The sequence below is a fragment of the Pelophylax lessonae genome, assembly GCF_965119305.1.
Source record: "Pelophylax lessonae genome assembly, chromosome: 13".
In the NCBI taxonomy this organism is placed as follows: Eukaryota; Metazoa; Chordata; class Amphibia; order Anura; family Ranidae; genus Pelophylax; species Pelophylax lessonae.
Window position 1 is genome coordinate 202,146,373 of NC_138780.1, and position 23,130 is coordinate 202,169,502.

The 23,130-nt window shown below is 47.2% G+C and overlaps 1 protein-coding gene across 1 annotated transcript; it reads left to right on the forward strand.

Moving 5' to 3' along the window:
* Positions 1 to 22,920, forward strand: LOC309569347 (alpha-1-antiproteinase-like). The gene is made up of 4 exons (XM_082275138.1): positions 1 to 643; positions 5,508 to 5,778; positions 11,976 to 12,120; positions 22,623 to 22,920. Exons 1-4 carry the CDS (start codon positions 10 to 12, stop codon positions 22,812 to 22,814), a joined length of 1,242 nt encoding a protein of 413 aa, XP_082131264.1. The 5' UTR covers positions 1 to 9; the 3' UTR covers positions 22,815 to 22,920.
* The last annotated feature ends 210 nt before the right edge of the window (positions 22,921 to 23,130 follow it).

Sequence of the window (23,130 nt, forward strand, 5' to 3'; positions counted from 1 at the left end):
TACAGAGCAATGAGGGTCTTCTTGTTTGTGTGCGTGAGCCAAGCTCTTCTTTGTGCTGTGGTCTTTGGTCACCATGAGAAGCAGGAGGAACATCATGATGAAAATGTTGATGATCACACAGAAGAGACCTCATCTCTCCAGAAGATTGTTCCAGGCAATGTAAAGTTTTCATACGCATTCTACACTCATCTAGCTAACAAATATCCAAGTGATAACTTATTTTTCTCTCCCATGAGTATCTCTCTGCTATTCAGCATGCTCTCTGCGGGTGCCAAGGGTCAGACTCAGACTCAGATTTATGAAACACTTGGCTTCAACGCGTCTGCAACCTCAGAAGGAGACATCAACAAAGGCTTCCAGCAGCTCCTTCACTTTATTAATCAGCCCAACGCGGATCTGGAGCTCAACAGTGCGAACGCTCTCTTTCTCGATCAGCACTCAGAGCTTATTGAGAAGTTTACAGAAGATCTCAAGAACTTCTATCAGTCTGAAGTAATTCATTCAGATTTTCAAAAAGGAGATGAAGCAAAAAATCAGATTAACAGTTATGTGGAGAAAAAAACAAATGGAATGATCAAAGACTTGCTGGAGAGTATTAGACCGGAGACACTATTAGTCCTTATCAACACAATCTACTTCAAAGGTAAGTCGTGGACATTTGAAAGCAGGTTAGTGGGAAAGATGTAATCTTTTAAAATGTTCATTCTATGGTTATGTAGCGCTACTCCCGTAGGAGCTGCAGGAATTACTCGCCAGCTCTTCCCAACTTCAGCCCCGTAGACAGGCACACAACAGGCTCATCCACTGTTTCTCCAATACCAGTCTAGTGGATGTTGTTTTTGAAGTTTGTATATTTTTTTTTTTTTTTGAGAGCTTGGATAGGAATGGGGGGAGCGGGGGGATACTCCAAAGATGAGAAAGTTCTACAACTGAGGACATGGTTTTCCTTTCAGGACAAGCTATGATGAAGTCCAAACTTGTAGCAAACAGTAGACTTCCGTTTAAGTGGTACTTGAGCCATTAGAGCAAAGTCCCTTTTAAGTAGGAAAGTGTCTGGATAGAGCTCTTCAGGACACCAGCTGGTGTCCCCTTTAACCACTTAAGCCCCGGAAGATTTTACCCCCTTCCTGACCAGGGCCTATTTTGCGATTCGGCACTGCGTGATTTTAACGGACAATTGCGCGTTCGTGCGACGCTGTACCCAAATGAAATTGACTTCCTTTTTTTCCCACAAACAGAGCTTTCTTTTGGTGGTATTTGATCACCTGTGCGATTTTTTGATCATGCGCTATAAACAAAAAAAGAGTGACAATTTTGCAAAAATAATATTTTTCACATTTTTTTATATGAAATTCCCCCAAAAAAATGTAAAAATCAAAATTTTTTAACATTTTACTCCAATTTGTTTTGTGCTGCATATGTTTGGTAAAAAAAAATCGCAATAAGCATATTTTGATTGGTTTGCGCAAAAGTTATTGCGTTTACTAACTAAGGGAAGGATTTTTGTCATTTTTATTGTTTTTTTTTTTTAACGAGTAATGGCCGAGATGCGGTTTTTTTTGTGGGACTGCGACATTGCGGCGGACAGATCGGACCCCTGACTGACATTTTTGACACTTTTGGGGGTACCAGTGACATTACTACAGTAATCAGTGCAATACTTATGCACTGTTACTGTAAAAATGACACTGGCAGGGAAGGGGTTAACTTTATTAGAGATGCAATGGCTATGTGTGTCCCTAGGGGCGTGATTCTTACTGTGATTGGATGTGGCTTTTCATGTAAAAGCATAGATCTACGATCCTACATAGAAGGACCGTATGATCTCTGCTGTTACACAGGGGAGAATGACAGTCGGCTGTGTTTACATTAGCGACGATTGCGAGTGAGCGGCGGACATCGGGTCCACCGATCACATGCGTAGGGGGGTCCGTGAGCGAGCAGGAGCGTGCCTCCGGCGGCGCGCGCTCAGTCCCTAGAGCCTCAAAGGCTAGTGACATACCCCTACGTCACTTTGCCTGTGAAGGGCTGACTGCCGCCATATATAGTCAAGCAGCAGTCGGCAAGTGGTTAATAAACCCACAGCTGACTCAGGCACCAGAGGCATAGCAAGAGCACAAGATCCCCAAGGTCCCTCACTGTCTGTACTCCCAAGGCCCTAGGACAGATGGAGCCCCTTCCAATCTTCCAAGCGATGGCCTTCAGTGGTACCAGACAGATCTATGGCAGAAAGCTCCCCTCATCCAGCTTCTTCCAAGCATCTGGGTCTATGCATTCCTCCCTCAGATCTTCCACCTGAGGCCTCCTCATGGCAGCTTGTTGGACCCACAGCTCTGTGTGCTCTCAGAATAAATATAGTCTCCCAGCATGCCTTTCCTGCCTGCCTCTCTCGGATAGGCTGGGGCTGTCTCAATATTCTGCATAACTCCACACCTATTATCCAGAAACTTCTCAAGTTACCTTGATACAAAGATAGTTATCAGATTCGCAGCAGCAGAGTACACAGATCAGACCTAACTAAACAATCACAGCTCACTGGGTACAATGAGCCAAACTATGCTTTTACCTTACCCAACGTTACAGCCACACTGCCTACAATGTGGCAGCTAAATTTACCTATCAAAAAACAAACTAAAACCTATCGAACTATCCTAGCACCTACCTAAGAGGGTGCTAACCCATCTAACTATCCTAGCACCTACCTAAGAGGGTGCTAACCCATCAAACTATCCTAGCACCTACCTAAGAGGGTGCTACAGTTAACCTAGATGCCTTTATTTTAATAATATTTATAGTAGAAAGAGGCGTTCATTGTAAAGTAGGCATTACCAGTATCTCTATATTGAAGGACTATAAAGGTAGCCACTATCTTTTCATATTAAAAATATATATTTTATTTATACAAACAATTGATAAAACAATTGTGGTTTACAGATGAAGCAGCCAATAGGCGATATCGCACTCGTCGATAATAAATATTTACAAGACAAATATCTTTGCAATAATAAAAAAGTAGCACCCTGATTCTTTTTGTACCGGTGTAAAACCATACCTCGTTAGAATTCCATACCCTCGTCACTTCCTGTCTGAAACAGCTGAGCAGCGCAGCAGTGCGCATGCTCAGAGCCCCGGGTACGTCATTGCACAGCAGAGAAGTTCACAAGTACGCATGCTCGGAGGGAATGTAATTATCATGGCACTGCGTGTAATGTTAAACTTGCGGAGGTTACATTAAAACAGTTCGGCAGCAACATGGGTGATCTCCGCTCCTATCCCTGTCACTTCCCAGATCTCGGCTAATAAATATAAAAGCGGCAGCGGGTGTATGAAATGTAAATGACGGAGATCTCGGCTCCGTGATCCGCTTTTATATTTATTTGCCGAGATCAGGGAATTGACAGGGATAGGAGCGGAGATGACTGATGTTGCAGAGGAGCTGTTTTAATGTAATCGCGGCAACTATAACATTACACACACTACTGTGAGAAATCCATACCCTCCGTAGGTGCACCGGAAGTGACGAGGGTATGGTTTTCTCACGGGTATGGTTTTTTCACGGAACACCGGCTCTCTTCTCTGCCCCCACCGCCCACTCACTGGTGAGTTGGACTGTGGAGGTGGTGGAAGTGGCCGGTTCAAGCTCTCAGCATCTCCCGGAGCGGCTGAGCCAGGTGCTGGTCCAGGCATGTGGGCGGATCCTGACTTTATTGGTGCGATCTTGCCTTAGCGTGTACTGGCTCTATGATGTCAGCCGCCACCAGGGTTTAGCCCGCTATATGCTGAAAACTGGTCACAGGAGTGCAGAACGAACTGCACTCCTGTAATCTATAGAAGAAGTACAGCCAAATGAGCTTTACCTGTACTTCTCCTTTAAGTGTTTATTCGTCAAGCACCTGTGTTGTTACATGGAGGGAAGAGAAGTGAGTCACATTGTACCCTATACCTGGAAGTACCGGATATGTCATTTTTACATCTTGGATTCATAGAGTGATGAGATAGTGACAGAGATGTAGTTCTGGGGGCATATCTACATCAATAGAAATTGACCTCCAGGTAACTTTTCCTCCAAGAATTCTACAATCCGGCCAATTGTGTCATAAGAAAACTATATTAATTTAAAAAATCCATTATGCCCAATGGCACATAGTGGGATATTCTGAATTAATTTCCTTTTATGCCCATATCAAGAAATAATGATAAATGGTACTGAATAGAGTAGAACATTTTCCAAAGGTATAGATATACAATTTCTTCATAATGTTTTCTGCTACATGTCTTTGGTTAAAAAAAAAACAAAAAAACAACAAAAAAAAAACCATCCCAATAATATAATTTATATTGATTGGTTTGTGTGAAAGTTATAGCGTCTACAATCCATGGAATGTATACTAGAATTTCATTTTATTTATTTATTTATTTTTGGTGGCGATCAGCGGCTTATATTGGTACTGCGATAATGTGGCGAGCAATCTGACGCTGGATGGGAACTGACTAACTGACACTGACATCCCCAAAGACACTAATACAGTGATCTGTGCTAACACTATACACCAGGGATCTTCAAACTACCGCCCTCCAGTTATTGAAGAACTACACGTTCCATGAGGCATTGTAAAACCCTGTCATTCACAGACATGACTAGGCATGATGGGAAATGTAGTTCCTGAACAACTGGAGGAGCATAGTTTGAAGATCCCTGCTATACACTGTCACTATTAATGACACTGGCTGGGAAGAGGTTAATCACGGGGATACCTGTGTGCCTAGAAAGTGGTAATATGTGCGACTTTACTAAAAATCTATTTGTTCCTTCTCCCTGCTTTTCAGGGAGAAGAAACAAAAAGATCGTTCCCTCTGTACACAGCCCTGTTGTTTGGCCAACACAGGACTCTGGGCTGTGATTTGGCCAGGACATGTGGACAAAATTGGCAGTGGGGGGAGGGGGGCTGGGGGGGAGCACGCACGTGCTCTGAACTCTGACGTAGGGAGCGATGTACAGTTACTTCACTGTGCATGTAGGAGTAATCCATCCACAGGTACAATGCGGGTGGGCAGTCCTGAAGTGGTTCATTGAAAACATCCACAGAATAGCTGCAACCATATTAATTTCCACCCAAAGACTACCACCTTCTTAACTTGTTTCAACAAGAATGATTTAATCCTTGTGATCAAGCCATTCTTGGTGAAACGCGTTAAGCAGGTGGTGGTCTTTGGGTGGAAATGAACATGGTTGCAGCTATTCTCTGGATGTTTTATATTGGGCAGACTAGATGGGCCAAATGATTCTTATCTGCCGACACATTCTATGTTTCTATGTAAGAACCAAAAAAAAGTGGAGATCAGTGTGCAGCTCTTATTTATTTTTTACCTCCAGTGATTGGCTTTTTTGAGCAAGCACCTTGCACATGTCTACTGTATAGATGAAATAGAGGGGCAGGTCTGAAGTGGTGCTGTGGGTTACAAATTCTGCAGAACACTAACAAATGAAATTCCAATGTTCTTCTCAGGCACCTGGTTGCACGCCTTTGATGAGACTCGTACGAGGGAAGCAGACTTTCACGTAGATGAGAACACGATCGTTAAGGTGCCGATGATGACTGTTAAGGAGAAGTTTCTGGTAGCTTTCGTACGGGAGATGGGCTGTGTAGTGGTCGATATCCCATATAAAGGAAATACCTCGGCCATCCTCATTCTGCCAGATAAAGGGAAGCTTCAGGATGTGGAGAAAGCTCTCCAGAACGTATCACTGCAGACCTGGGCCAACCTCATGAGACCAATGTAAGAGCCTTCTGTAACAAAACATATGTTAAATATCTGATCTGAGTTCATATGAGCAATCCCTGACCTGAGTGATGAGAGCACAGAGGTAACCCAGGTCATCCATCTACCTCTCCAACCGAGAGGTATTTAAAGGTCATCCAGCGCCCAGGGCATAGATGCCAAATCCCCCCCCCCCCCCCCATATTGTGCAAGCTTAGGGGATCCTATGCCCAGCAGTCACTCGCTTTTTAAAATCACTGCCACTGTCACTACTCTAGACACAAAAAACATATAGTATGGATTGGAGCTCTACCCTTTAGTAATACATATCAAAGATTTTTATAGCATTTTATAAATGATAAGAAACAAAAAATAATAAGAAACCATATAAAGCTAGGTGCGACTGATACAAGGCCCCATGTGTGAATGTATAAACCTTTACTGGAATAAAGTTTAAAAATTACATAAAAGACATATATTAGACATTATGAAAAAGAACACTCACAGCCTAGCATAGGCTCATCCCTATATATATAGAAAATAATTGATGATATCAAAAAGATACAAACTAATCTAAACAATGTAGGCTAATGCCCAGTACACACGATCCGAAAATCGGGCGACGTTCCATCCGTTATTTTTCGTATTCTAGCAGCTCTCAATAATATTCGCTTAAAGGGAGAGGTTACTCACGATACAAATTTTCTCTGACGATAATTCTTAGCTTCCGGTATGCGTAACCACGCTGTAGCGTTTGAGGGGAAAATGATGTCTACTGCTCATGCGCTGTCTACTGCTCACCATTTTTTTCGGACGAACAACATACTGATAATACGATTATCGTACGATGTGTTATAATACGATCAAAATTTTTATGCTTGCACGACCGCATAATATCGGGTGAACTGTCGTGATCGCCTCTCGTAAGCTGTGTACTAACGATTCGATTATCGTCCGATCCTTTCACAAGCGTTAATTTTCGTCCGATTTTTGGATCGTGTGTACAGGCCATAAGTGGGACTTTAGGTGAGACACCAGCAGGTATGCCCAGCGTCTCCATCCCTGTATCAGAAAAAACGAAAGTTGAAAAGGATTAAGAGAGGTGCATGGAAGCCAGCCAGCCCCCAGTCTGATGTACTCACCCTCCAGTCTGCCACCAACTAAGTAGACCTGTCTCATGATATAAATAAAGAACAGGGGTTTAGTTGACACGCATTTGAAAACGCATGTGTAAGCTGCAGGGCCACTACACGACACCCTGTTTTACCTGCAGTCCTGACACTTTTAATTTGAGTGTCTCCACAAGGGAAGCACATGGCTGCTAATGGATGGATAGGAGGCAGGTGGGAAGGAGCAGGCAAAAAATTTGGGGGAGCATACCCATGTATTTCTAAAGCTGCTGCAGCTATGAACCAAAAGACATGTATATTAAAAAAGAATAGCGCGCAAATGCAAAAGAAATAACTAAATCTGAAGACAATCCATAAATAAAAATGGGGGTTTGGTCCCACCATATGGCCATATCGTGCTCAAGCCCACTACTGCGTCAAAGTACCCCATTATCAGTGGGTCCTACACTATCCATGAAAAAGAGATGAATCCAGCCTTTCTAACCCTTGGAGATAATACTCCTTGCTGGGAAGGATGTGCAAATGCACTACAGGGGACTCCTCCTATATCCACTTGATGGTGGACACTGATTGAGTACAGGTGTATGTGGGGGGGTGGGGAGGGTTGCTCAACCTCGATAGTCTGGTCAGACCGAATACATAATAAACAGGCAAAAAATTTTGGGGAGCATACCCATGTATTTCTAAAGCTGCTGCAGCTATGAACCAAAAGACATGTATATTAAATAAGAATAGCGTGCAAATGCAAAAGAAATAACTACCAAATCTAAAGACAATCCATAAATAAAAATGGGGGTTTGGTCCCACCATATGGCCATATCGTGCTCAAGCCCACTACTGCGTCAAAGTACCCCATTATCAGTGGGTCCTACACTATCCATGAAAAAGGTGGGAAGGAGCAGCCCAATCCTCCCCCAACCCACCCCCATCCATGACTGGTCTAGTATCTCAAAACTCTAATAGCGATGGTACAAACTGAAAAGTACCAGCTGAGAAGCATACACCTCCAACCCCTTGGCGGATGCAGTGTAAAACACAGATTGTACCATTGCTACATCGCTATTGGAGTTTTGAGATACTAGACCAGTCATGGTTGGGGGAGATTTGCGCTGCTCCCTCCCACCTGCCTCCTATCCATCCATTAGCAGCCATGTGCTTCCAGAGTGGAGACACTCAAATTAAAAGTGTTAGGACTGCAGGTAAAACAGGGTGCCGTGTAGTGGCCTTGCAGCTTACACATGCGTTTGCAAATGCGTGTCAACTAAACCCCTGTTCTTTATTTATATCATGAGACAGGTCTACTTGGTTGGTTGGCAGACTGGAGGGTGAGTACATCAGACTGGGGGCTGGCTGGCTTCCATGCACCTCTTTTAATCCTTTTCAACTTTTGTTTTTACAAACTAATCTAATGGACACCTATCCAAAATGTGGAGCCCTCTCCTATGAAGAAACCATACTAATGGATAATAGAATAAGGAGGCATTGATGGAACAGGAAAAAAACACCGTAGTCTAAAGGCAAATGTTCAAAGAACAAGTATATCCATGATTGGCATAAACCAATTATGATTCTTCCTTTAAACAGATCTATGTAAAGGATATAATGTCATCATGGCTGATATGTGGGCTTCCCACCACGGGGGTCTCATAATGGGAGAGAGAAACAATTAAAGCTTGATGTTTCCAAAGAGAACCAATAATGCAATGGCATACAAACTTTGATGAATGTCCAAGTCTTCTTCACAGAAATTTCTTTGTTCAAATATCCAAGAAAGAGCCAGAAAAGAAAGTGGTGGGATGGCCTAATGCAGTGGTCCTCAACTCCGGTCCTCGGGGCACACTAACAGGCCAGATTTTAAGTATTACCTTGGGGAGATGCAGGCTAGAATACTGCAATCACTGAGCAGCATGGCCTGTTAGTGGGCCCCCAGGACCGGAGTTGAGGACCACTTGCCTAATGTTATAGGCTCTTGCACAGCATGTGCATTAGGCCACCCCACCACTAAAGAGCGACAATTCTGAAAAAAAAAAAATAACAATATTTTTCACATTCTGCTATATAACGTTTCCAAAAAAAAAATGTAAAAATCAATTTTTTTTAACATTTTAGGCCAATTTGTTTTCTGCTACATAATTTTGGTATAATAAATCGCAATAAGCTTATTTTGATTGGTTTGCGCAAAAGTTATCGCGTCTACTAACTACGGGAAAGATTTATGTCTTTTTTTTACTAGTAATGGCAGCGATCTGCGATTTTTTGCGGGACTGCGACATTGCTGCGGACAGATCAGACCATTAACTGACATTTTTGACACTTTTGGGGGGACCATTGACATTACTACAGTAATCAGTGCTACAAATATGCACTGTTACTGTACTAATGACACTGGTAGGAAAGGGGTTAACAGTGTGGGGGATCAAGGGGTTAAATGTGAGCCTAGGGGAGTGATTCTAACTGTGGGGGGCATGGCTTGTGAAATGACCATAGAGACCTGTGATCCTATATAGAAGGATCACAGGCGCTCTGTGATCATTCCAGGGAGAAGAACGGTCAGCTGTGTTTACAACAGCCGACCGTCCTTCTCTCTTAGCGAAGAGCGATCGCAGGTGTCAGGCAGCCATCGGAGCCGCCTGTCCGCTGTATCGGCTTCCCCGCTTCCCCTAGCCTCCTGCGCGCGACCTGTGCTGAACAATTGCCAAAAATGACAAGCTAAAATGTAACAACCTCTTAAAAGATAAAATAGCAAAAACCAGCTTTCGCTGCAATATTCACCTTGAATTCAGAGATTTCCCTTGCAGTACTGCTTTTGCCACTAGATGTCCCCAGTCTGATGGCCAGTATCATTCAACCCATTTCCTGTAAGCCCAGGTCATCCTGGTCCCAGCTCCCGCCTGTAAGTGGACCGTGCATAGAGAAGCAGCACAGTGATGAGGTTTTCTCTATGGCACTCTGCTCTCTCCTTCTATCAACACGCTTCACATAAACATATTGGCTCTTTGTGCTGCTTCTTCCTCCCGCAATCCATCCCTGCTATATGGGGACTGCAATTAATGCTTACAGAGCTTCATTCACCCAATTCTTTTATATCTGCCCAAGGTTAAGCCCTAAAGAGACCCTGTCACCAGACCATATGAACAAATGTATTCCCATAATATTATATGTGTATTTATTGTATTTTAGGCGTGTTATTCCCCTGTATAATCCTCTCTCTCTCTCTCTCTAAAGGCTCTGACACTTTTGCTAGGCACCAACATCATGGATGTGATGTCAGCAGCCCCCAGAAGGCTCACAGCTCTCACTCAAGTGACCTTCTATAGCAGGGGTCCAAACTTTTCAAGGGGCCATCTTACTGTCCTTCATACTTTAGGGGGGCAGTGGGGGTTGAAAATGTCCCAGGCCCATCAGTGAGAATGAACAAGGCCTCAGAGTTGGTGGCCATTAGGAAGAAGAATAGTTCTCTCACCATTTGTACCAGTGGGAGTAATAGTACCCCATTGATTGTATCAGTGGGGAGAATAGTACCCCATTGTTGGTATCAGTGGGAGGAATAGTACCCCATTGTTTTTTGTCAGTGGGAGGAATAGTGCCCCATTATTTGTACCATTGGGAGGAATAGTCCCCTCATTGTTGGTGTCAGTGGGAGGAATAGTACCCAATTGTTGGTGTCACTAGGAGGAATAGTACCCCATCATTTGTACCATTGGGAGGATTAGTACCCTATTGTTGGTTGGTGTCCATTGGAGGAATAGTGCCCCATCATTTGTACCATTGGGAGGATTAGTACCCTATTGTTGGTTGGTGTCCATTGGAGGAATAGTGCCCCATCATTTGTACCATTGGGAGGATTAGTACCCTATTGTTGGTTGGTGTCCATTGGAGGAATAGTGCCCCATCATTTGTACCATTGAGAGGAAAAGTACCGCATTACTGGTGTCAGTGGGAGAAATAATACCCCATCATTTGTATCAGCGGGAGGAATAGTACCCCATTGCTTGTGTCAGTGGGAGGAATAATACCCGCGATTTGTACCAGTGAGAGGACTAGCACCCCATTGTTGGTGTCAGTAGGAGAAATAGTACCCCGTCATTTGTACCATTGAAAGAAATAGTACCCCATTCTTGGTGGGAGGAATAGTGACTGCTACATCATTTGTAGCAGTGGGAGGATTAGTACCCCATCATTTGTACTAGTGGGAGGAATAGTGACCCATCATTTGTACCAGTGGGGGAGGAATAGTCCCCCATTGTTGGGGTCAGTGAGAAAAAAAGTACCCCATTGTTGGTGTCAGTGGGAGGATAGTGACCCATCATTTGTACCAGTGGGAGGAATAGTCCCCCATTGTTAGTGTCAGTGGGAGGAATTGTACCCCATTGTTGGTGTCAGTGGGAGGAATTGTACCCCATTGTTGGTGTCAGTGGGAGGAATTGTACCCCATTGTTGGTGTCAATGGGAGGAATTGTACCCCATTGTTGGTGTCAGTGGGAGGAATTGTACCCCATTGTTGGTGTCAGTGGGAGGAATAGTACCCCATTGTTGGTGTCAATGGGAGGAATTGTACCCCATTGTTGGTATCAGTGGGAGGAATAGTAACCCATCATTTGTTCTAGTGGGAGTAATAGTACCCCAGTGTTAGTGTCAGCGGGAGAAATAGTGCCCAAAAAGCCACAGTTTGGAGACCACTGCTGAGGCATAGTATTCATCTTCACTCCTCCCCCGGCAGTTACATAAAAGGTTATGTAGGGAGGTAAGGGGAGGGTTGGTGGAGCTGGGCCAACACAGACAATAATCAGACACTCCTAGAATGCAAAGGGCTATGACATGAAAGGAGGGAGAGGGTTGTGCTAAGGATATTGACTCCTCCTGATGTAGGGGCACAATACAAGTAATAAAAAGTAGAAAGAAAAAACCCTGCAATTAAGCCTGCAAAATTCTTGATTTTATGTGCTTTTACTTGTAATTTTGTAAATCTATGGCGGTTCTCTTTAATATTGGACATTCAGAATATAAGGGAAGGCTGTTAGTGACTGGTTCTCTTCAGGAAATCTTCATAATTCCACCCTGCCAACTGCAATGTCTCCTTCACAGGGAAATCTTTGTATCGATCCCTAAATTTTGTGCTGCCGCTACGCTCAATCTGAAGAATGAATTATCTGAAATGGGGATGAAGGACATCTTCTCCAGCAAAGCCGATCTTTCCAGAATTACAAAGCTCCATGTGGAGGTGTCCGAGGTGAGACGTGTGCTGTCCCTCGTTCTATATATACTTCTTCTATAACTCTTTTCTGTTTTTTACCTTGAAACAGATTTTGATGGAACTTTCACAATTTTAAATGTCCTCTGTAAAACGTTTCAGTTATTTAATTACATACACCGATCAGCCATAACTTTATGAGGTGAATAGATGAAACGCGCTGCCGTGGTATAATGTATATATACAAATAATAAAAGTGATGGGAATTGCTGCTCCCACCGTGTTCAAGTACTCAGAGAACTTGAAATGGTCAGTCGAAAATGTGAATAAGTGGTGGTTCTCTATTCTTATGTATTCATTTTACACATAGGTAAACTCCAATTTACAAACAATAATAAAGCCTTGGAACATTTTCTTAATAAACAAATTTAATAGTGGTTAATATTAAAGTCCGTGATTTTAAATGCAGTGATTCTATATTGTGATCAATAAAAAACTTTTATCAAAAAGTTCATTGAAGGGCTGCCCTGAGGAAGTCACGTGTCCGGTGACGCAACGCGTAGGAGGAGCTAGTGACGTCAGACTTAGCTGTCTGACTGCGACACAAGACGGGACTTTATCAAAAGTGCCTCTTCGTTGAATAATAACACGGTGCTATTGTGCCACACGCTTCCACCTCAGCACCTTTGAGTGCAGCGCGCGCTCACCTGGAGCACAACAAATGTGTGCAGTATGATATTAAAGTCCTCCACCTGAAGGACTAATCAGCCTGACAAGAGTACTTCCTGATAACAATGTGTCACCTCCACATTTATGCAAAGATAAAGAAAAAAATACCATAGTGCAGCAATATTTTAAAATATAGAAAAGTATTCAGAACACTCACATTTCAGTTGAATAAACTAGGCATTAAAAACAAGTAGTGCACAAAATAGATCAAACCCGGTGGTTAACCTGGAGGCTGCGATCATGGGTTCATATGCGGCATTAATGAATTTGGTTTACAGGGGGGTGGGAGCTGCCCCTCAGGCGACGCCTTCTATGAGGACTGTGGTGCGCGTGTGGGAGCAGATGTTGGGGGCCACGGGTGATGTCGGGAATGTCTCCCCTCACCCTGCTGTGGGGCAACCCGAAGCTGTCTCACCTCCGGGCCATCCATGATCCTAGTGTGTGGGCACGATACGGGGTGGTTAAGCTACAACTGATTATGCCTATGGGCTCCCTTCTGACCTTTCCGGCTCTTCGTGATTGATTTCACCTCCCGTCTTGGATGCTGTTTAGGTATCTACAGCTAAAACATGCGGTGCAGGAACAGTTTCTAACGCCTATTGTGGTTGCTCCTCACGCGGTGGAGCAATTTTTGACAAACACGTAAAAATATTCTTCCCCTCTACAATTTACCCAGGGATGGAGGTGTGTGTCCTGAGTCTTCTTCCCCTCTACAATTTACCCAGGGATGGAGATTTGTGTCCTGAGTCTTCTTTCCCTCTACCATTTGACCACACGTAATGCGGATAAGTTACTATCCTCCATTTATTTCGGCCTCACGTGTAGACACCTGGAGCGCGATCCTCTCCTGCTTCGGCAATGGCGGCAGGATATTCTTGGGTTGTCGGAGGAGGACTGGGATAAATGCATCCATCATTATATACCCACAGTGATTTCGGCCAGGAATAGATTTATCCAGCTTAAATTCCTGCATAGAGCGTACTATACCCCGCAGCGCTTGGCACCAGCAGGCGGTGGGAACTTATTTCCATGTTATATGGGACTTCTCATTGATTCAAGACTATTGGAGCAGTGTTGCCCAGGAACTGAGTTCTGTTCTGGCCTTGTCTGTGCCATTGGATCCTAGAGTGCCCCTTTTGGGTATGGGGGATCTGATGACACAGGCGATTGTCACGGAACCATGAACCAGACGTACAACAACAGATAAGTGAAAATAAGACAGCTTTATTGAAAAACAAGCTATAAAGCAAAAGTCCAAACGGATGGCGAAACCGATGCAGAGTCTTTGCGAAGCCAGGGGTCAGGAACCAGCAGGGTAGTCAGACGAAGCCAGGATCAGGAACCAACAGGGTAGTCAGACGAAGCCAGGATCAGGAACCAACAGGGTAGTCAGACGAAGCCAGGAACAGGAACCAGAAGTAGCAGCAGTCTAGTAGCATGTGAACACAGGAGGACCAAGCAGGGAACTGAAGCCACAGACCTCCTATATATATGAGCTAGGCATCCAGCTCCTCCCAGTGGGAAGGAGGAGCCGCAGGGTGGGAGGCTACAAGAAACCCAGAAACCAAGATGGCCGCCAGCACATGTCAAACGAAGGAGAACAGCAAGAAGGTAAGACCATGACAGTACCTCCCCCTCAAGGGCCCCTCCTCCGCGGAGTAAAGAACGGTTTCTGAGGGAAGCGTGCGTGGAAGGCTCGGAGCAAGGCAGGAGCATGGACATCTGCGGAGGGAACCCAGGAACGCTCCTCTGGACCATAACCACGCCAATGAACCAAAAACTGCACCCGACCGCGGACCAGGCGTGAGTCCAGGATATTGCTCACCTCATACTCCTCACGATTGCCCACTCGGACCGGACGAGGCCGAGGAACCGAGGAAGTGAAACGATTATACACCAGAGGCTTCAACAGGGAGACAAGAAACACGTTGGAGATCCGCATGCCAGGAGGAAGCGCAAGGGCATAGGCTACCGGGTTTACCCTGCGAAGCACTCGGAAGGGACCAACAAAGCGAGGCGCCAGCTTGGGAGTGGGCACTCGAAGGTTGAGGTTGCGGGTGGACAACCATACACGGTCTCCGGCCTGGTAGGAAGGAGCAGGCGCTCGTCTGCGATCAGCCTGGAGTCTCTGGCGCTGCGCAGAGACCTCAAGGGACTTCTGGATCTGTACCCAAGAAGCACGTAGGACGGAAAGGTGATCCTCCACAGCCGGAATATCCTGGGGAGAGAATACCTCCGGTAACACGGCAGGTTGGAACCCATAGTTGGCCATGAAGGGAGACGTCCCAGAGGAAGAGTTCACCGCCGTGTTCCTGGCAAACTCAGCCCAAGGCAGGAGGTCAACCCAATTGTCTTGGTGATCGGAGACATAGCAACGAAGGAATTGCTCCAAGGCCTGATTGGATCGTTCTGCGGCCCCATTGGACTGAGGGTGGTAGGCCGAGGAGAAGGAGAGATGAATCCCCAACTGGGAGCAAAAGGCGCGCCAGAACCTGGACACAAACTGACTCCCCCGATCCGACACAATCTCCTTGGGCAAACCGTGCAACCGGAAGACCTCCCTGGCAAAAATCGTGGCCAACTCCTGTGCAGAGGGTAACTTCTTGAGAGGAACACAGTGACACATTTTGGAAAACCGATCCACAATCATGAGAATGACCGTATGGCCTCGGGATGCAGGGAGGTCCACAATGAAATCCATCCCCAGGTGTGACCATGGGCGCTCCCCGGTGGCTAAGGGTTGCAGAAGGCCCAACGGAAGGTGCCGAGGGGACTTACTCTGGGCACAAACGGAGCATGCCGCTACATATGCGGCGATGTCGGAACGTAGGGAAGGCCACCAGAACAGACGTGAAACAGCCCAGGACAGCTGATTCTTTCCAGGATGCCCTGCGGTCTTGAAGTTATGGTAGGTTCGCAACAACCGAGTGCGCAACTCCTCAGGCACAAAACATCTGCCGTTGGGTCTCCCAGAGGGAGCACCAGATTGAGCCGCCAAAATCTGCTCACCCAGGGGAGAGGTCAGGCTGGTGCGAATGGCAGCCAGGATCTGATTCGGAGGTATGACCGAAGTCGGAATCGACTCCTCCCTGGACAGGTCGGAGTACTGCCGTGATAAGGCATCAGCCCTGATGTTCTTGGAACCGGGTAGGTAGGAGACCACGTAATTAAAACGTGACAAGAACAGAGCCCATCTGGCCTGACGTGGTGTCAATCTCTTGGCCTCAGAGAGGTAGGTCAGATTCTTGTGGTCCGTCAGGATGAGGACCGGAACCACCGAACCCTCGAGCAAGTGCCTCCATTCTTTAAGAGCCTGCACGATGGCCAATAACTCCCTGTCACCAATCTGGTAGTTGCACTCCGCGGAAGGCAGTTTCCGGGAGTAAAACCCACAAGGAAGCAGAGGACCCTCTGGTGTTCTACGCTGAGACAGAAGGGCGCCTACTCCCGTCTCAGACGCGTCCACCTCGAGGACAAAGGGCAACCCAGGGTTGGGATGCGACAGAATCGGAGCCGACACAAAGGCGGACTTTAGAGCCTCAAAAGCTCGGATGGCCTCGGGCGGCCAGACCTGGGAATTACTGACCTTCCTGGTCAGATCCGTGAGAGGCTTGGCTAGCATGGAAAAGTCCCTGATGAACTTCCGATAATAATTGGCGAAGCCCAAAAAGCGCTGCAGGGAGCGAAGACCACTGGGCTGGGGCCACTGTAAGACAGCCGAAACCTTCTCAGGATCCATGGAGAACCCCTCAGCGGAAATGATGTAACCTAAGAAGGTTACCTGGGATCGGTGAAATTCGCATTTCTCAAGCTTACCGAACAGCTTGTTCTCTCGTAACCGTTGCAACACTCGTTTGACATCCAGAATGTGGGTCTCCATGGACTCAGAATATACCAAGATGTCATCCAGGTAGACCACCACACACTGCTGCAACAGGTCACGGAAAACATCGTTGATGAATTCCTGAAAGACTGCGGGCGCATTGCACAGCCCAAAGGGCATAACCAAGGATTCATAATGACCGGTCCTGGTGTTAAACGCGGTCTTCCACTCATCGCCCGCCTTGATCCTTACGAGGTTATATGCCGCCCTCAGGTCGAGTTTGGTAAAGACCGTGGCCCCTTTAAGGCGATCGAACAGCTCGGAAATCAAGGGTATCGGGTAAGCGTTCTTGATCGTGATGCGATTGAGACCCCTGTAATCGATGCAAGGCCTCAACTCACCGCCCTTCTTTTTCACAAAGAAAAATCCAGCCCCTGCCGGGGACGAGGATTTGCGAATGTGTCCACGTGAAAGCGCCTCCCTCACGTACTCCTCCATGGCCTCATTCTCCGCTACCGACAGTGGATAGACTTTGCCACGAGGAGGAACGGCACCAGATTGTAACTCGATGGCACAATCGTATGGGCGGTGCGGAGGTAGGGCAACCGCGCGCACCTTATCGAATACATCCCGGTACTCCTCGTATTCAGGGGGCAACAGAGAGTCCGAGGAAGTACACAGCAACTTGACAGGCCCATGGATGCAACTAGTCCCACACTGCGGTGACCACGAGAGGATCTCGGCCGATCTCCAATCGAAAATCGGATTATGCTTCTGGAGCCAGGGGTACCCCAAGACCACCGAGTAGTGTGGAGACGAAATAACCTGGAAGCAGACCGACTCTCTGTGGACGGCACCAATGGCTAACCCCACTGGAAGGGTCTCATGAGTCACGTGTGGCGGCAGAAGGGGTCTGCCGTCTATCGCCTCAAGAGCCAGAGGAGAACCTCGAGCCTGCAGAGGAATGGAATTGGCGGCAGCGAACACACTACCAATGAACAAACCACCAGCACCAGAGTCCACCAACGCCTGGGTCGTCACCGAGCCCCCGACCCAGGAAAGGACAACAGTGATCAGTGGTTTGTCAACACGGGAAACCGGGGACGAGGAGACTCCACCCAAGATCTGCCCCCCGACAGGATCTCAGGTGCGAGCGTTTCCCTGGACGGTTCGGACATGCCAACCGAAAATGCCCACCGAGACCACAGTACATGCATCGGCCCTCGCGTCTCCGGAGTACCCTCTCCCCCTCGGACAGGCGAGCAAACCCCAGCTGCATGGGTTCACCCCCAGACAAGTCATCCCCAGGAGGCGTGGGAGGAGAGGGAGGCACGGGTGGGACAACAAAGGTAGGCGCAAATCTGTTAGGAGGCCTCCGCAGACTCTCCTTAAAGGAAGGTCTCTCCCTGAGTCTGGTGTCAATCAAAATCAGGAAAGAAATAAGAGACTCGAGCTCCACTGGTAGGTCCTTAGCTGCAACCTCATCCTTCAAGGCATCCGAGAGACCATGAGAGAAAGCAGCGACCAGAGCCTCATTATTCCAGCCCACCTCTGCTGCCAGGGTACGAAACTCAATGGCGTATTCAGCTACGGATCGTGAACCCTGTCTGATGGACATAAGGAGCTTCGCGGCAGAGGCAGCACGAGCCGGCACATCGAATACCTTCCGAAGAGAAGCAACAAAACCGGAAAACTCGGCAACCACCGGATTGTTGTTCTCCCATAAAGGGCTGGCCCAGGCCAAGGCCTTGTCCGAGAGCAGCGAGATTAAGAAGCCCACCTTTGATCTCTCAGTAGGAAAGGCATGTGGCAGCAACTCGAAATAAATGCCCACCTGGTTAAGGAAACCTCGGCACTGAGTTGGCTCTCCCCCAAAGCGCTGTGGAAGGGGGGCAGAACCGGACATACCCCGAAACACCGCGGGCGCAACAACAGGTGTCGGGGTAGACTCTGGCGCAACAACCGGAGCGGCAGTAGGAGCGGACCCAGGAGCGACAACCGACCCATCGGCAACGGGAGCGAAATGAACCGTGCGTTCAAGCAGGGTTTGCAACGCCACGGCGAACTGACCCAACAGGTGATCCTGCTGATCAAGTCTGGCAACCAGCGTGGGTAGTGAGGATGGCCCTGTACCGTCAGAATTCGTGGCCTGTGGTACCGTGCGTTCAAGCAGGGTTTGCAACGCCACGGCGAACCGACCCAACAGGTGATCCTGCTGATCAAGTCTGGCAACCAGCGTGGGTAGCGAGGATGGCCCTGTACCGTCAGAATTCATGGCTTGGTCCTAATGGCACGGAACCATGAACCAGACGTACAACAACAGATAAGTGAAAATAAGACAGCTTTATTGAAAAACAAGCTATAAAGCAAAAGTCCAAACGGATGGCGAAACCGATGCAGAGTCTTTGCGAAGCCAGGGGTCAGGAACCAGCAGGGTAGTCAGACGAAGCCAGGATCAGGAACCAACAGGGTAGTCAGACGAAGCCAGGATCAGGAACCAACAGGGTAGTCAGACGAAGCCAGGAACAGGAACCAGAAGTAGCAGCAGTCTAGTAGCATGTGAACACAGGAGGACCAAGCAGGGAACTGAAGCCACAGACCTCCTATATATATATGAGCTAGGCATCCAGCTCCTCCCAGTGGGAAGGAGGAGCCGCAGGGTGGGAGGCTACAAGAAACCCAGAAACCAAGATGGCCGCCAGCACATGTCAAACGAAGGAGAACAGCAAGAAGGTAAGACCATGACAGCGATGCACCCAAAGCTCCTGCTGTTTTTCCTCTGTTCTTATGCTAGAAAAGCCCTGCTGCAAAATTGCACCTCCCACAATTGCACAATGGCATGCACTGGTAGACTCGGCCCTTCCCCTTCATAAGCTGACTTATATGGGATGACAATGCCCCCAGAAATTTGGGAAGGTTTGGGATGCTTGGATTGCTGCCAGGTCCTTACGGCTCTAGTTTGTCCGCAGTTGGAAGACGCTATTATATGCCCAGGTGGTAATATTGACGCTGCACGGATGATGGCCGGAGGGTGCAGGGGGGGCTGTTTTTAGGCCTTCCTCAACTCCACCCTCTGGAACTCCCCCGCTGCTCCCCCCATGAAGACCCATCTCCGGTGGGTTGTGACTTGTTACGGTTTAGTGGTGAATTGGCGCAAGAAGAGGTCTCAAAAAAGTCTGGTCCTGGGGACCCGGGGGAGGGGGGGAAGGGAGAAGGGAAACACCAGGGGTAGGGGGACCCCCAAACAGTTCAGGGGGTAGCTGTCCACTGTAGCGGCTGCCGGCGGAAGAGACAGAAGAGATCTCTGGGGGGAGACAAGAGGGAAGACAGCGAAGCCCTTCTAAGTGCAGCAAGACATTTATTGAAGTATGTGCAGCAGTATTACACTCACATTTAGTCGGTGAATAAGATGTAGTTAGTCAAGTAATGTTGATCATAAGGAGCATCACTGGAGCGGGTCCTGGTGGTGGAAGCAGCGGCAGGGGGGGGTTCCTCCGTGTGTACAGGGACGGCCTCGGTGGTGTCCGTGGGCTCCCCGTCAACTGGTGGAACGATGGCACTCGTGGGTCCTGGGATGCTGACGTCACTCCTGGCGGTGATGCGGGATGCTACGGCGACGCGTTATCTGAGCATGCGCTCCTTCTTCAGGCCGTCTGAAGAAGGAGCGCATGCTCCGATAACTGCATCTTATTCACCGACTAAATGTGAGTGTAATACTGCTGCACATACTTCAATAAATGTCTTGCTGCACTTAGAAGGCGCTGCGCTGTCTTCCCTCTTGTGACTTGTTAAGGCCCTGTTTGATGATGCTATACACCCGAATGGTAGACTGTTATCTCGTGTTCTGTTAATATTGCTGCGCTCAATGGCTTCCTAGCTCATATTGCAGTCAGACAGCTGAGTCTGACATCACTAGCTCCTCCTACGCATTACGTCACCAGACACGTGACTTCCTTTTTAGGCCAACCCTTCAATGAAGAAGCACTTTTGGTAAAAGTTTGTTTATTGATCACAATGAAGAAGCACTGCATGTTTAATCACGGACTTTAATATTAACCACTTTTAAGTTTGTTTATTAGGAAAATGTTCCAAGGTTTTATTATTGTTTGCAAATTGGAGTTTACCTATGTTTAAAATGAATACATAAGAATAGTGCACCACCACTTATTCACATTTTCTACATAACATTATGACCACCCACCTATTATTGAGTATGGCCCCTTTTGCTGACCCATTGAGGCATGGACACCAAAGTAATGACCACATGAATGGAAGGACCCAAGGTTTCCCAGCAGAGCATTGCCCAAAGCATCACACTGTCTCTGCCGACTTGCCTTCTTATACCGCATCCTGGTGCCATCTCTTCCTCAGGTAAGTGACGCACCCGTCCATCCACATGACCAGGCGGCCACCTTCTTCCATTGCTCCGTAGTCCAGTTTTGGTGTTCATGTGACCATTGTAGAAGCTTTTGGCTGTGGACACGGGTCACCATGGGCTTCACAGCCCCATACACAACAAACTGTGATGCCCATTTTTTTCTGCTTTCACCACATCAACCTCATGAGCAACATGTTTACTTGCTGCGTAATATATCCCACCAATTTTCCAATGTCATTGTAATGAGATATTCCCTTTACCTATCAGTGGTCATAATGTTATGGCTGATCGGTGTACATTGGTTGTAGTTTTCCCCTTTAGTGGCTTTCTTGGGTTCTAAGGTAATCACGTTCTGTTTCTAATGCCACAGTTGGCATTGACAAACCTGCTTAAACCCTGTCTGTTATGGCACTTTTCCACTGCATGGAACCGTACCGGTTCGGCACGCTTTTGTGCTTTTCCACTGCTGGTACCACATGGTATAGGGTCGGAACAGTTCGGTACGGTACGGTATAGGTTTGCTTTTCCACTGCATGGAACCGAACGGTACGGTATGGCCCTGAAAAAACAGTACCTACTCAATTGTGGTTCCAACAGGTACCAAACTGGTACCATATCCCACAATCCTTTGCATGCAGTCACTACTAGCCACTGATTGGTCAGAGAATCCCACCCACCCCGTTGTTATCCCACCCACTTAACTTTAGTACTACTTTAGTGGAAAAGCAAACCTATACTGTACCGAACCGTTCCGACACTATACCATGAGGTACCAGCAGTGGAAAAGCAAACCGGGCCAAGCAGGGCCGAGTAGAGCTGAGCCGGTACAAGCCGAGCCGGTACGAGCCGGTACTTGCAGTGGAAAAGTGCCATTGGAGGCATAACTAGAACCTTCAGGGCCCCGGTGCAAGAAACCATGAAAGACCCCCCCCTCGGACCCCTTCCCTTCAAGCCTGGGGCTCTTCCCACTGATACTGGGGCCCTTTATTACGGTCCCACAGCGGGACCCTTTCACAAGTTCTGCAGTGGGCTCCCTTCAATTTTTTACAATGTCAATGACTATGACTCTGTCTATTCAGAAAAGGAAGGAGCTGGTAGATTAAATATTTACCGACCCCTTCCTGGTTCTCTATTGTGACACATCCCCTGCAGCAGCCGGCAGGAGAGGGAAGGGAGCACAGCAGGGGGGGGGGCTTTGGAGCACACAGGGTCCCAGAGACAGCAGAACACAAGTGAACTGGATAGGAGGAGTGGTGGGGGCAGCACACAGAGGAACCAATCTCCTCCATTTTCCTCCTGCAGCAGGAGCAAGAGGGAAGACAGTGATTTCTCTACATGCTGCCCCCGCAGTGTACAGGGAAGCCACACAGGCCCCCTGGAGAATGAGGCCTGGTTGCAATTGCAACCCCTGTAGTTATGCCCCTGCTATCTGCGTGGGTTGTATTGTTACCTGCTGACTTTTGACACAAAATCAACTTTGCAAAAACCACTCGGCTCATCCATATTCAATAGCACGACGTTATTCAAATGTAACATAGAGGTGATGCATTGTTTCTTGGTTATGAAGCGTCTGTAATTGAATGTATCATTTAACCTTTTTTTTCTTTCCAGGCAATTCATAAAGCAGTGCTGAAAGTGGATGAGAAGGGATCGGAGGCCGCTGGGGCATCGGCTGCAGTCATTACTAAATTAAGTCTACCATTTCGATTTATTCTGGATCGCCCGTTCCTGATGACCCTTCTACATAAACCTACTAACACCATTCTCTTCACTGGAAGAATCATGAAGCCTGAGACTTGCTGAAACCATGAGAGGTTGATGCTGATTTCTCATACAGCTGATGAAGGGTCATGAGAATAAAATTAGTTGGGGCTTCAAATTTCCTGACAAAATTAAAATATATTTTTTATTTCTGTTCTCTGTCCTTTGTTTACTACACCACAATTGCCTTATTCTTTGATAGGGTATTAGGGCCCATGCACATTGATGCACTTTATGGTGCATTAAGGCAGCCAATGCAAAATGAATTGGCTGTGATGGTACCAAAGTGATATATGCAGCATTTTAGGCAGCGCACATTTAGTACTTATCGACCGTCCCACACAGATATACTGCGGCA

Bases quoted from the DNA above. Each gene is read 5' to 3' on its own strand.
- LOC309569347 (XM_082275138.1), top strand. From the start codon at position 10: ATGAGGGTCTTCTTGTTTGTGTGCGTGAGCCAAGCTCTTCTTTGTGCT. The intron at 644-5,507 runs GTAAGTCGTGGA...TGTTCTTCTCAG, and splicing joins CAACACAATCTACTTCAAAG to GCACCTGGTTGCACGCCTTT. The intron at 5,779-11,975 runs GTAAGAGCCTTC...TCTCCTTCACAG, and splicing joins GCCAACCTCATGAGACCAAT to GGAAATCTTTGTATCGATCC.